The sequence below is a fragment of the Manis pentadactyla genome, chromosome 1 (assembly GCF_030020395.1).
Source record: "Manis pentadactyla isolate mManPen7 chromosome 1, mManPen7.hap1, whole genome shotgun sequence".
NCBI classification, from domain to species: domain Eukaryota; kingdom Metazoa; phylum Chordata; class Mammalia; order Pholidota; family Manidae; genus Manis; species Manis pentadactyla.
Genome location: NC_080019.1, coordinates 113,603,783 through 113,618,402, shown reverse-complemented (window position 1 = coordinate 113,618,402; position 14,620 = coordinate 113,603,783). Strand labels below are relative to the sequence as shown.

At 42.1% G+C, this 14,620-nt stretch overlaps 1 protein-coding gene across 2 annotated transcripts in view; it reads left to right on the top strand.

Moving 5' to 3' along the window:
* Nucleotides 1-6,954: 6,954 nt before the first annotated feature.
* Nucleotides 6,955-14,620, top strand: part of MCF2L2 (MCF.2 cell line derived transforming sequence-like 2) — a 274,274-nt gene continuing 266,608 nt past the window's right edge. For both annotated transcript variants that reach the window (XM_036926717.2, XM_036926715.2), the window contains exon 1: nucleotides 6,955-7,049. In XM_036926717.2, the coding sequence (XP_036782612.2) occupies nucleotides 6,998-7,049 (52 nt within the window). In that variant the 5' untranslated portion in view covers nucleotides 6,955-6,997. The remainder of the gene's footprint in view (nucleotides 7,050-14,620) is intronic.

Genomic DNA, 14,620 nt, shown 5'->3' with positions numbered 1-14,620 from the left:
TGGCTTTTCTTACAGTTGAGTTTCAGTTCTTTCTATATTTCAGATAACAATCTTATAGCAGATATATCTTTTGTAAATATTTTCTCCCAGTTTGCTGCTTTTCCTTTCATTCTCTAGTGTCTTTCACACAACAGAAAATCTTAATTTTAATAAAGTCTAGCTTATCAATTCTTTCTTTCATGGTTTGGTGTTGTACCTAAAATGTCTTCACCAAACCCAAGGTCATAGAGGTTTCATCCTATGTTATCTTCTTTGAGTTTTATAGTTTTGTGTTTTACATTTAGATCTGTGATCCATTTGAGTTAATCTTTGTGAAGGGCATAGGGTCTGTGTCCAGATTCATTATTAGACATGTGGATGTCCAGTTGTTCTAGCACCATCTGTTGATAAAAACTATCCTTGCTCCATTGTATGGTTTTTGCTATTTTGTCAAAGATCAATCATGTATATTAACATAGGTCTATTTCTGAGCATTCTATTATTTTTCCATTGATATGTCTCTTCATTTGCTAATACCAGACTTTCTTGATTACTGTACCTTTATAGTAAATCTTGAAGTTGGGTAGTGTCAGTCTAACAACTTTATTCTTTTTCAATTTTGTGTTTTTTGGCTATTATTGATCTTTCATCTCTCTATCTAAACTTCAGGATCAGTTTTTCAATATTCACAAAATAACTTACTGGGACTTTGGTTGGGATTGCATTGAATCGATAGATCAAGTTGGGAAGAAATGATATTGACTGAGAGTGCTTGGTAGAACTCCTGGGAGTAAAACTCAAAAAAGTCTACCCCCTTCCGCATGACTGGGTCCCTCCCCCGCCCTCACCGGAGTAGTCTCTCAAACTCTTCCACACTGAGCCTCCAGCAATTCTTCAATCACATTTCAGGTTTCCCTGCCCTGGCACTGGTTCCTGCTGAGGCTGCTACTTGTGGGTTTCTGTAAGTACATAGTGATTCTCTGTATTTGCCTGTCAGTCTGTCCAATCTGGGGGCAGCACTTTGCCCTGTGACCTCATGTCTCTTACACATTTGAGAAGAGCTGTTGATTTTCCAGTTTGTTCAGCCTTTTGCCTCTTGTTAGGATGGAGTGGAAACCTCTAAGCTTCTTTCATGCTGAAATGGAAACTGGAAGTCCCAGAGCATTTTGAAGATAAAGATAAAGCACTGCATATTAGTGCCTGTGGGATACCTGAAATCAGGGCTCAAAAGAGAAATATGCAATAAAAGTAAATTAAACTCCCAATAAAGAATTTCTAGTTTTTCAGTTAGAAAAAATTAACAAATTAATCTTAAGGAAAGCAGAAGGAAGGGATTAGAGAGGATAAAAAAGCAATTCATAAATTAGAAAATAGAAATGGAAATACTAATAAATATAAGATTTGAAAAAAGCAATGATAGAATAGATAGTTGGCTAGCCTAGTCAAGAAACAAAGAGAGGAAGCACAGCCAAAATACAAAATAAGGGGAAATAACTACAGATAAAAAAAAATTAATAGAATTGTATGGGATTACTTTATTCTGTTCTATGAAATAAATTTGAAAACCTGGATGAAATGGATGAAATTCCAAGAAAATATAATTTATCAAAATATCCCAAAAGGATAGAAATTCTAATAGGCCAGTTACCATAAAAGAAATGTCAGAGAACTGTATTTTCCCACCCCTCCATCTATGAAAGCACCAGGCCTATATAATTTCACAGGAGAATTCTACTGTGCTTTAAGAAATAGATGAGTTGGTAGCTATTGATTCTATCCTGAGCACAGAAAGAAGGAAACCTTCTAAATTCTATTGATGATGTGAGTATAAGACTGATTAAGAAAATTTAGTTAATAAAACACATATATATCATATACATACACATTCACATTGACCTTAGAAATAAAGTATCTTTATATGGATCCACATAAATACAGTCAACTGATCTTTGATAAAGAAGCAAAGGGAATTCAATGGAAAAAAGGTAGTTTTTTCAACAAGTGATGCCGTAAAAACTGGACAGCCACATGCAAAATAATGAATCTAAAGACTAACTTTACACCTTTCATGATAATTATCTCAAAATAGATCATAGACCTAAATGGAAAACACAAAATTATAAAACTTCCAGAAAAAATGTAGGAGAAAATCTAGGTGAACTTGGGTTTGGCTGTGACTTTCAGATAAAAAACCAAAAGCATAATCCATGAAACAAAAATTGGTAAATTGTTCTTCATTAAAATTAGAAAGTTCTGCTTTGCAAAAGACATTGTTAAGAGAATAACAACACAAGACACAGACTGGGAGAAAATGTCTGCAAAACACATATCTGATAAAGGACTTGTATTCAAAATATACAAAGAACTCTTAAAACTCAACAATAAGAAAACAAACAACCTAATTAAAAAGTGGACAGACACCTCACCAAAGAAGACATACAGATAAGCATACAAAAAGTTGCTCAACATCATACATCAGTAGGTGATTGTAAATTTAAACTAATATGAGGTATTATGATATACCCATTAAAATGACCAAAATTCAAAACACTGACAACACCAAATGCCGGTTTGGATGTGGAGCAACAAGAACTCCATTCATTGCTGGTGGGAATATAAATGGTTTTACAAGACAGTTTGTAGTTTCTTACAAAGGTAGACATAGTCTTACCACACAATCCAGTATAGCATTCAAGTGAGTGAAAATTCATGTCCATAAAAAATCCTGTGTACGAATGTTTATAGTGGCTTTACTCATAATTGCCTCCAACAATTACCCCAAGGATATCTTGAAAACAACCAAGATATCCTTTGGTATAAACAAACTGTGGTACCTCCATACAGTGGAATACTAGAGTTACTATTCAGTGATAAAGAATTATCAAGCCATAAAAAGACAGAAAAACTTTACATGCATGTTGCTAAGTCAGAGCAGCTAGTCTGAAAAGGCTACATAGTGTATGATTCCAACTATATGACATTCCAGAAGAGGCAAAACTATAGAGACAGTAAAAAGATCAATGGTGGTTCCAGGTTTGAAGGGAGGGGAGGATGAATAGGTAGAGCACAGAGGATTTTTCAGGCTGTGAAATTATTCTGTATGATACTGTAATGGTGGAGACATACATGACATTATGCATTATTCAAACCAACAGAACTGTAAAACATAAAGAGTGAACTTTAATGTAAAGTATAGACATTAGTTAATAATAATATATCCCCACTGGTTCATCAACTGTAACACATGTACCACACTACTGCAAGATGTTAATAGAATAAACTGTTTTGAGGGACAGTAGGTATATGGGGATTCTCTGTACTTTTCACTCAGTTTTTCTGAAAGCCTGCAACTGCTCTAAAACATAGTCTAGTAATGAAAATAATACCTCAAGTAAAAATTTAAAATCCAAAATGGTTTTGCCTGTGGGTGTTGAAATTATGATCAATTCTCTATTTTTCCTTTTTCCTACCTCTTCTTTTCAGTTTTATGTACCTTGCTAATATATTCTACACAGAAAATGTATTATTTTGATGATAGTTTAAATTTGAGAAAGGATGTTTGGGGCAGGAGAGTGGAACTGCAGAGGCAGAGGCCAGTGTGCTGCCCGACCCCACCCCATGTGTGTGCGCTTGTACACTCACATGCACTCTGTGCCTGTGTACAGCTAGTTTCAGAAAAAAATGTGGCAGTGGAATTACTATCAGGACAGTGGTGTGAGCTCAGGTGACTGATTCTTGGGGTCACCTCTCCAGTCAGCTGTGCAGGAGCTGGTGTGTCATGTGACCCCCTTAGACAGGGATCCCCGTCTGATCCTATGCATCAGAGCAGCTGGGTTCCCAGTTAACAGACAGTTATCCTATCAGCCAGGGCAGGGCAAAGAGGCAGGTCCAAGGCTTCTGACTTGGCTTTCACTAGGGGATGTTGTCCAATTCTGGGCTTGGTCCAAGAGCTGTGGGGTTTGCAGAGGTGAATAAGGTACTTTCCCTGCCAAATAGCCCAGGATCCAATGGGGAAGCTACAGGGAAGGCAGCTGGGGAGTGAAGGAAGAGACCCTTTAGTGGGCCATTATCTTAAGGCATTTGTGGTGACCCCCACCACTCTTCACAGTGCGCCGTTGCTGACTTTATCCTCTATGTTCTGTCACCTTCTCCTCGACCCCAGTAAGCAGGTATAATCCACGTCCCCATTAGCAGTGCTTAGAGGATGGTTTCTCTTTTTTAAGCTCAGGCAAAGTTACCTGAAGGCAGAGAATGATCTAGATTCTTAAGACCAGTAATATACAGTTTGGTCTTTGTATTAGCAGCACCTGTAAAATGAGACTAAAGCTCTTCCAGGGTTGTTGTGAGGCTTATATGATGTTTGTGAAATGTCTATCATCGTACCAGGCACAGAGCAGTCACTTACTATATGGTGGTGGCAGTTGCTGTAAATGACATTGCTAAAGACAACCCTGGGCATATAACAGATGTTCAATAGATTGTGACTGATTGTTAATTGATTCATAGGAGCAGGAGGCAGGCTATTCTGGCTTGATCTTTGATTTGCCAGGTATCAGAGCAATGTGATTGGTCAGAGACAGGAAATAGATCATAATTAGGAAGGAAAAAAGGAGGCACAGAAGAGGGAAAAGAGGAAAGAGAGATGACAGGAAGAACATCCACATTCACAAGAGCAATGGAGACAATGGAAAGTAATGAATGTTTCCTCTAGGCAACAAGGAGGTATGGGCTATTGAACACTATGTAGGCATTTCTTCTTAGTTACAGTTATAGAATTTCAGCATTGAAAAGGGAACTTGGAAATAACAGGCCCATACTTTTTGGCTCAGATGAAGCAGCTGAGGTCTTGGGAGAGCATGTGTTAGAGAAGGGGGACAGAATTGATTTCTGAAGACAAGCCTGCTACATCTTGTCATGAATTCAGCCAATTCATCTCCTTGGAAACCTTTGAAGATTGTGAAGATACAGATATGGTAAAGGAGAACAGCACCCTGAGTGTGATTTGTTTCTTTTCTATTTCTTTCATATTCTCTCTCATTCCTATTCATCAGCTTCTCCTGCCACCACCTCCTCTACCCCTTGCCTCTCTCCCTCCTTTCCATGTTTCTCACCCATATGGACCTGGCCTAATCCAGGAAGCTGAGGTCACTGCATCTGCAAAATCCAGAATGCCCCACATCGTGTGTCTCCTCAGCACTGTGCTGATTTCTAGACCAAAACTCACAACTGGTTCTGACTGGGCACCAGGGTTCTGACTACAATCATTAGGCAACACCTAGTTGGTTTCTCGAAAATATCTGTGACTCTTGAATAGCCAGAAATCACCATGGAAACAATCCAAAGCTGTCTTACTCCTTTGGGTCTTTAACCCTTTTCTGAATCTCTCAAAGAGATTGCTATGAAAATGGTTGCCCTACTTGCACAGGCAGAGTGCACAGAGACCAAAGCTTACAAATCACACGTCCCAGGTAGACTAACATCATCTTTTAATCACAGTCCAGTTGTTACAGAAAGCTTTTAAAAATGTCCCCAGGCCCCTGGAATGAGTGCCTATTACTGGAAATTGGATCTAGGGTGTTTGGGGTTTGGCTTTTGACATGTCGAAGAGGAAAGCTGAGCCTTATGGAGTTGGCTCAGAACTTTTGGTGGTCCTGGCACTCTTGTGACCAGATATTCAGAGTCCCCCATTGCAGAATTAACTGAAGGACAGCCTGAACAGATTCGCACTTGCTCTGCTTAACGGCATTAGTCTTTTGTTGCCTGTCAGGGAATATCAGGAGGCTTTGGGACAAGCGTCTACCGCCAGATAGCTGCTCGAAGATGCTCCTTGGGCAGATGGGGAGTGCCTAATTAAGGGCTGTGCCAAGGGCCTTTTTAAGATGGAGCACCGGAACGCCTGGCACTTGGCAGAAGAGAGGTGGCGCGCGGGAGTAACACGAAGGAGCAGGTCCACACGATGGAGACGTGTGTGCGCACATGCATGGCCAGCCCTGTCCGTGCTCAGCCCAAGTGCAGGTGTGCCCAGGGGACGCTAACCGCTGACGGAGGGAAACACTCCAATTGTCCCCAACCCTTTGCAACAGTCCCCAACCCCACCGCACCCCGGAATCAGGCAGGATTTGGGGGCGAAGAGCAGGGCCTCGCTCAGTTCTTCTTCCCCGCCCCTGGCTAGATGGCCGCACCTTTCCCAGTCAGCTCCCTTCTTGCCTAGGCTGCTCCTCAGACACCAGGCGCGGAAGAAGGAGGGGCGAGACAGGAAGGCGCGCGTCTGGCGTCCCAAGCACCGGTGCAGGAGAGGACGCCTAAATCTCTCCTGTCCCCCACAGTTCCGAGGACAGATTGTGAGGCGCGCGCACTCCCGGGGCAGAAGCGCAGGCTCCGCTGGGGTGAAGGAGCACAGCTTCCCCACCAGGAAACCAGCTGCGCTCAGGCGCGTGCGCCCTTCCCGGAGTCTCCAGCGGCGCGCCTGGGCACGGAGTGGTGGGCGCGTAGGTGGGAGGCACCCGGCGCGCATTGGAGCGTTGGGTGGGCGGTGTGGAGGAGCCCAGCCGCTGGCCACCCTTGCTCCCCGTCCTCCGCTCGCGCAGGCTCCGTACTCCCCGAGCCCGCCGGGCGAGCATCCTTCACTCTCACCTTCCCGGGAGGCGGCGCTGGAGACCCGACCCTCCGGGACGAAAAATCCAGCAACCCACGCGCTCCCTGGGCCAGAAAGCCCTGTGCGCGGCCGCAGCGAGATTAGGGCGACTTGCTTCTCACCTCCAGAACTGCCATTGCTGTCGCTGTCAGAGCCTGACGTTCCGTTGGAAAAGCTGCTCCACCTCATCTTTCAAATAATCCCCTGCAGGACGTGGCTGGCGTCCTCTAGCCCGGCGGCCCAGGAAAGTTGGCCTTGGCTGGGAGCGACTCGTTTGTGCCTGAAGAGAGCAAGGAAGAGGTTGCGAGCAGAGCATCCTCGGGAGGAGATGCCTTTTATACTGAGTGGTTTTCCAGTGAAGTGACGTTTTGGTTAAAAGAAGAAATGGCCCTTCAGGAGCTCAGCCGGCGACTGGCCATAGTGACCACTCTAGTCGGTAACGAAGCTTTTAATATTTTTCCCTTGCGCCTTACGGATGGAGGGTGGGCGCGTAGTTTCTGGGCTCCAGTCCACCTCCTGCCCTCCCCGGCCGCCGAGACGCAGCGTCCTCTCCGGGAAGGCCCCGGGGGCCTGTGCCCCGGCGTCGCGGCCTCGCTGCCTCGGAGGCCGCTGTGGGCGGCTAGCAGTAGGCATCCCTGGGGCGCGGCCCTGGGGCCCTGGGTCCCCCACGTCTGGCGGGGCTGGGCCAGGACAGGGCAGGTGCCTCCGTCAGGCAGTCGCCAGGTCTGCTGAATTTTCGACCAGGGCTACTGCCTGTCTCGATCCGTTACCCGCTTCTGACCGCGGGCGGGGGTGGACAGTTGTGTGGTGGTGAGCGCGGTAACGAGAAAGGAGGGAGAAGGTGAGCAACGACTGCCGGTGCGTTCCTTCCGAAACTACTGCCAAACTCCTGGAGGCTTGCTCACAAGACAGCGCAGCGAGGTGCAGGTTACATCAGAGGGTCGTTGCGCAGTCTGGCTCCCTGGTCTGTGAGAAGCACTGCCTGGAGGTGTCGGCCCACGCCTGGTGAACCCAGTGAGAAAACCTGTGCAAGATCAATAAGACTGAGTAATTTTAATTCTCTTCCGTGGGTTAAAAACGGGGAGCAGAACATGCACACCTTGCTCCTGAAATAAGGGATGTGGTGGAAAGACAGGCCCTAAGTAGTCAAACAGACACTGAGGCAGGGGTAAATGAATTCCTTCTTGTCATTTTCTTCCCCCGCCCTTTCCCTGGACCTCTCTACGTTTAGGTTGTTCACATCCTTTAGATGTGAACATCCTCTAGATGACTAGAATTACCAGGGTTATCTTCTGTTGCCCTCTTCACTTTAAGACCCTTCTATGAATACAAATCAATTTTCACTGGTAAAGTCAGAACGTTTTTACCTCAGTGTTCTACCCATTTGGTAAAACTGTCTTTGTAAGTTACACAGTACTTCAATTAGTGAGCCATTATTGATCTTCGAGTACCCTAGCCCAATCTATGTAGTGCAATAATGATATACAATCTGGAATGATACACATGTGGGGATATACTTGGTGAAGATGATTTATATGGGAAGGCCCAGTTTTGATGATTTCAGTTTTAAAGAATGTTTCTGATGCCAAATGTGACTGCTGGACTGGTTTTTCTTTAAGACCAAAGGTCTATAGAATTCTACCAAAGAGGGCTGAATGTGAAGTATTGCTGAAGGCAGGATGAAATAAAACGGAATTTTGAGTTTGAGATGCTGCAGTGATTGTGCTAAATACCAGCATGTGCCTGAGATTGTAGTGCAAGGAAAAGAGCAGGGCACTGGGGACCGTTTGGACTTGAATCCTTCCCTGAACAAGTCTTATATGGCTGAAAAACGGGAATTTAATAATCCTTCCCACCTAGCTTGAAGGCTACTTATAAGATAATATGGGTAAAAACACTGTCTAAACTGAATGTGTTGTTGGTCATATTTCTGGGCTGTCTGCCTCTACAGATCTTGCGCAGATCACTAGACCTCTCTCAGGGTGAAGCTTCCCATGTGTTTTTGAGGAGGTAGACCTGGATGATTAAGGTCCCTTTTATTTCTCTGGATGTAGTGTTTTCTAGAACATCTGGCAGGCAGTATTCCTTGGCCAACACCAGGCTGCCTCAGGCCCAGGCTATGGTATTTTCTTGCCAACCTGCTTCCTCCCTTTTTCTATAGTCAGCTCCAACTGGATACAAATGTGAACTGGCTGTGCTTTTCGACTCTCAAAGAACTAATGACTCTGGGCATTCATGTGCTTTAAAGCATTGTGTCTCCTGTGCAATCTCACAAACCTCTGAAGTAGGTGGGCTATTCACCTTCATCCCCTTCTTACAAATGAAGAATTAAGACTTAGAAGATTCATCTTTTAAGGTTTCAGGCTCAATGAGTGGTGAGCTCGGGATCAGAAGGCAGCTTTTCAGATGCTCTTTTGGGATTTCACTGAGGAGGTCTCTGACCCTGCAGTAGCCCCTGCCTTGGAGATTTGTACTGAGTAGACACTGGAGTCCTGCTAGAGTGAATTGGCTCTACGTTTAATGGTTCTTTTCAGGTGTTTCCTGGGTGAGCAGCCTCTGAGGGTGATCATGAGTTGGGGAAGGGTTGAGAAGTGCTTGGAGTGAAATGGGTTAGAACATTCCCTTGGCCAGTTTTGGCCACTCATCTGGGTAACAGCACTATGCTTCCATACTCATTCTGTCACCTCTGTCACCCAACCAGTTCCTTCTCCAACTGGGGTTTCAGCTCTTTCCATAGACCCTTAGGTTTGACTGTTTAGGTCTGGGGTCTGTTGAAACAGTTTCTGAAATATCTCATGGGTCTTTCTCTTCATGTCCATTCCCACTGCTACCTGCCTGTGACCTGCTTCAGGACTTCATTTTATCCTGACTAACCATTGTGCAAGCCTCCTGCCTCTCCTACATTTGCCTTTAACCTATGCCAGAAATAAAAACACGCAGCATTAGTGTATTCCAAAACCTTCAACGTTGCCCTTACATTGTCTTTCTCTGTAGCCTCAGGTATAAGTTCTTTACTGTTTGGCAACATTCTAGTCTTAACCCCCAACACTTGTTATCTCTACACCTATGGTTGGTCAACTTAGGCTACTCAATTCTTTAGCTTTGTTCTGCTGTATTTTCCAACTCTGTTCCTGCCTCTAAGCTTTAGCTTCTGCTTTCCTTTCACCTGGAATGACTCCTTAGTATATTTCTCCTTACAGAAATAGATGCCTTTCAAGCCCAATTCAATGCCTCCCACTCCAGGTGCCTTCTCTGATCCTACTAGTGGGACATAAGGACTCTTGCTTCTGAATTCCAAAGTAGGTTTTCTACTCACATGATGCCTTTCATAGTCTCCCTGGTAGTATGGCTAGTTGGTTATTCCTGTGCTTGTCTTATCTCTGTTTCTGGATACTTCATTACTCATCCACATGTCCTAGAAGTTACCTAACACAGGGCCTCCCTTTAAGGAGATGCAGAATAAATGTTTGCTGAATAAACGAATGATTCATTGTGCTTGGAAATACCTTGAATATTGAGTAACACCAGGCAATTTTTACATTTTAAGAGCAGCCTGAAGTATTTGTGCATAATTCTTTTGCCTCCTAAACCCTGTTTTCCAAGTAAATATTAAGCCCTTCAAGTGTTCCCCACGTGATATAGTTTGCTGTGGGGATCTTCTTTGGATTTTGTGAGTTTGTCGTAGATCATCATATAATATGCAGTTCATAAGTGAACAGTGTCCAGGTGTGTTTTTATCCAAGCAGGACAGACATAGGACCATCCTATCCCTTTTATTCTGAACTATGGAGTCACAGTGGTTCAACTACAGAATTTCTGAATCAGAAAAGAGTTGTTTGATTTTCCCCACCCCATCCCTTTCAATTTTGAATCCTCCCTACAACTTACGCTGCACTATTTCTATGCAGAGGTGCTGCCTAAGTAAACATGGACTTTCTGCTAATGCATCTCAGATTAGTCTAGGATTTTGATAGGGCACGTATGGCTCACATGGGGCTTCCAGTTAGTAGAAACCCTTAGTCATTCAGCTGGTCGGTGTCAGTAATCCCCCATGCAGGTTTCACATTTGTAGTCCAGTTCTCTCCACTTTATCATCTCATATTAGAAGTAATCATTTTGATCTATTGTATCATTGTTCTAAAATAGTTTCAAATGTTTGGCTATGCCCAATTAAACTGTGAAGCAGAAGGGAATATTCTTTGAGACATTCCTTATATAAAAGGAGATCAGATTGGTGGCTGTTTGGTGGCAAAAGCTGTAGGATTTTGACTTTCAACCCAGCTCACTACTTTTAGATACTATTGGCATTGGTATTATGCAACCAGAAGAATATATTAAACTGAGAAATTCAGTCCACAACTCATTATTTTACAATGGAGTTGTGGCTGAAATGCCTAGGATCCATATTTCCCTTGTTGGGGCTGAAGGAATGGTCTAGTTAGAATGCTGCTCAGATAGGAATGTGCCTAGTAGAGACAACTAGACATGCTGGAGTAGTGACTTCTTCTACCACCAAAGTGAATTCATTGCATCCAAGCTTTTTTCCTATGAGGCTCTCTAGACAATGTGCCTAGGGCTTATGGACTCTTCAAGGGCTACTAAAAATGTTTGAGCCCTAAAAAAATTGAGAACTAAATTGCAAAATGAAATTTAAGAAATGTTTAAATAGCTATAAAAGCTGTCTTGCCCACAATTAAATAATATTTTATTACATTAAAAAACAATGTATAGTTGGAATTCCACTTCTGGAAAGTCAGTGTGAGGAGCCCCATGGATCCATTTCTCAGCAATACAATCATAACTGTTGAAGATTATAAAAAATAACCTTTTAAAGTCTCTGAAAGTTGTACTAACAGCATCCAGCAAGTGAAGAAACATTTATTCAAGGAAATCTACAAAATATTGGTAAGAACAGTGAGTCTGTGATGCTTGAGTCATGACCTGCTCCCTCTCAGCTTAGTCTGAAGGAAGCTCCACTCTGGGTAGCAATGGCCAAGAAGACAGGGCTCTCTCTCCTCTTAGTTCCCAATCAAGGGGTATAATATCTCACCATGAAGGGAAGGCTGCCAGCATTTCTTATATTCTCCAACTCCCAAGTTGCAGAAGCTGAGGTCCTGGTTAATATGGCTGAGAGGTTGGGGTCTACTTTCCCACCCAGCTTTAATTCATTGAACAGAAGCCCTACCCTAGGTGCACGTATCAAGAATACTGAGCTCTGATTGCCCTTGCCCCAGCTACTTTATAGGGAAGAGTTTCAACATTGTGAGAGGCAAGCTAAGAAGACCAGAGGCTACAGCCTTTGACTGAGAAATTTTTGCTCAGGGAGAGAGATATTCCATAAGAATAGTGAGTATAAACAGTGAGTCCCCAAAGGAACTGACTTTATTTCAAATAGAATGTGGGGACGTTGAAAATTAAAGACACTCTTGAAAACAAAGGAAATTTTGGTGGTAAGCAATTAAGAGAAAGCTGATAGCTCTGTGAGAGCAGCAAGCTAACCCACAGGCCAGGTTGTTTGCCAGAGAGAACCAGGGAAAGAGACAGTTAACAAGAGCCTTCCTGAGGTCAGAATACCTCAAAGCCTTAAAACTATCCCTTCCTGAATTTAATTGGATCATACTGTGGATTGATTGATGCCCCAGGGCATTGTTGAAAAAGTAGAGCAGTCAGTGAGTATCTTAGTCCATTTGGACACCTATAAAAAAATACCACACACTGGGTAACTTATAAACAACAGAAACTTTTATCTCATGATTCTGGAGGCTGAACGTCTGAGATCAGGGTACCAGCGTGGTGCATAAAGGCTCTCTTCTGGGTCACAGATTCTGGGTTGTACCCTCACATGGCAGAAGGGGCTAGGGATCTCTCTGGAGCCTCTTTTATAAGGTACTAATCCCATTTATGAGGGTTCCGCTATAAATGTGTTCACAGAACTAATGGAAAATATGATTGAAGTAAAGGCAACTGTGATAATTTCTCACTGAATAGAGACTATCAAAAAAGAGAGAAATATCAAAAAGGTCCCACAAAAAAGCAAATGGAAATTCTGGATTTGAAAGCTACAATAACTGAAGTGAAAACTTCAGGAGAGGGGCTCAATAATAGATTTGAACTGGTAGAAGAAAGAGTTAAGGAACTTGCAGATAGACTGATAGATTATGCGATCCAGAGAAAAAAGAATAAATAAAAATAAACAGAGCCTTGGAGAAATGTGGGTCACTATTAAATGCACCAACATACATAGAATGGGAATACCAGAAATAGGAGAGAGAAAGGAACAGCAACAGTTTGGAAGAAATAATGATTAAAACAATTCACCAAACTGAAAAATATTTATATACACATCCATGAAGGCCAGTACAGTCCAAGTAGGATAAAGGCAGAGAGCTTCACCTAAACACATCTGTAACTCTGGGTGGGGGGGAAATCCTGAGGCAAAATACTTCTAAAATCAAAATCAGTCAAAGGGAGAAATAAAGTTAAGAAACCCTCTTATTTCTTACAAGCGGTCATCCCCATCTTGACCCAGCTGCAGGAGAGAAAGCTCCATTCAACCTCTCCAGTCCAGATATCGCCCCCCCCCACACCCTTGTAATTACCTACTGATGTGTAGATGTACTAATTCTCTCCACCCCTTAGAAACACATATTGATGTACAGATGCACTAAAGCCAGGGGCGAGATTCTGGAAATATTGCAGTTTTACCCACAACATCATAGTAAAAGTGCTGGAAGTGAATGACAAAGAGAAAAATTTTCAAGAGGGAAAAATGACTCATCATGTATATGGGAACCTTAATAAGATTAACAGCTGGCTCCTATCAGAAACAATGGGCAACAGCAGTGGGATGGCATATTCAAAGTGATGAAAAAAATGTCAACTAAGAATCTTATGTACAGCAAAGCTATCTCTCAAAAATGAAGGGAAAATAAAGACATTCCTGGATAAACAAAAACTGAAAGAATTTGTTGCTAACAGACCCACTTTTCAAGAAATACTTAAGGAAGTTCTTCAGGCTGAAAGCAAATGACCTCAGATGGACATTCAAATCCACATGAAAACAGAGTACCAGTAAAGGTAATTATGCCATTCCAAAAGAAAATATAAATACAATATAAGTGTAATATTTAGAAATATAATATACTTGACAACAACAGCACAAAGGAAGTGGGTGGGAGCAAAGCTGTATTAGAAAAAAGAAATTACTATAAATGGTAACTCAAATCCTTAGGAACAAATGAATTGAAGCAGAAATAGTAAATAAGGTTAATGTAATAAACTCCATAAATATCTACTTGTTCTCCTTTCTTAAGTTCTTTAATAGACATAAACTTACATAAAGCAGTAATTATGACACTGTATTGTTGGATTTATAACATAATAGCAACAAAAGAGGGAAGAGGGAGTAGTACTATATAGGAGTAACATTTCTATATCTCAACAAAACTAGTAAAATCTGAAGAAAATTTTGATAAGATGGATATGATAAGCTGTTGAATAACCAGTAAGAAGGTAACTTACAAATAGCAAAAAAGTCATTAAAATACATAAAATACTACACAAAAAGTTTTCATTTAATGCAACAGAAAGCAGTAAATGATGAATAAAAAGGAAAAAAAAGGAAACATGTAGAAACTAAAAGAAAAATGGCAGGCATAAATCCAGCTATATCAATAACAATGTTAAATGTGAATGGATAAACAATCCAAGCAAAAGGCATAGATTGTCAGACTGAATAAAAAAAATAAGAGTCAACTATATGGTATCTACTGGGGGCACATTTTATATTCAAAGGTACAACCAGTGTATTCAAAGATACAAGAAGTAAAGGGATGAGAAAAGACATATCATGCAAACTATAACTGTGCAAAAGCTGGAGTGGCTATGTTAATATCAGATAAAATAGACTTTCAAACACAAAAAAGTTACTAGAGATGAAGGAGATTTTATGATGATAGAAAAGTTAATCCATCAGGAAGATATAAGAATTATAAACATCTACAAATA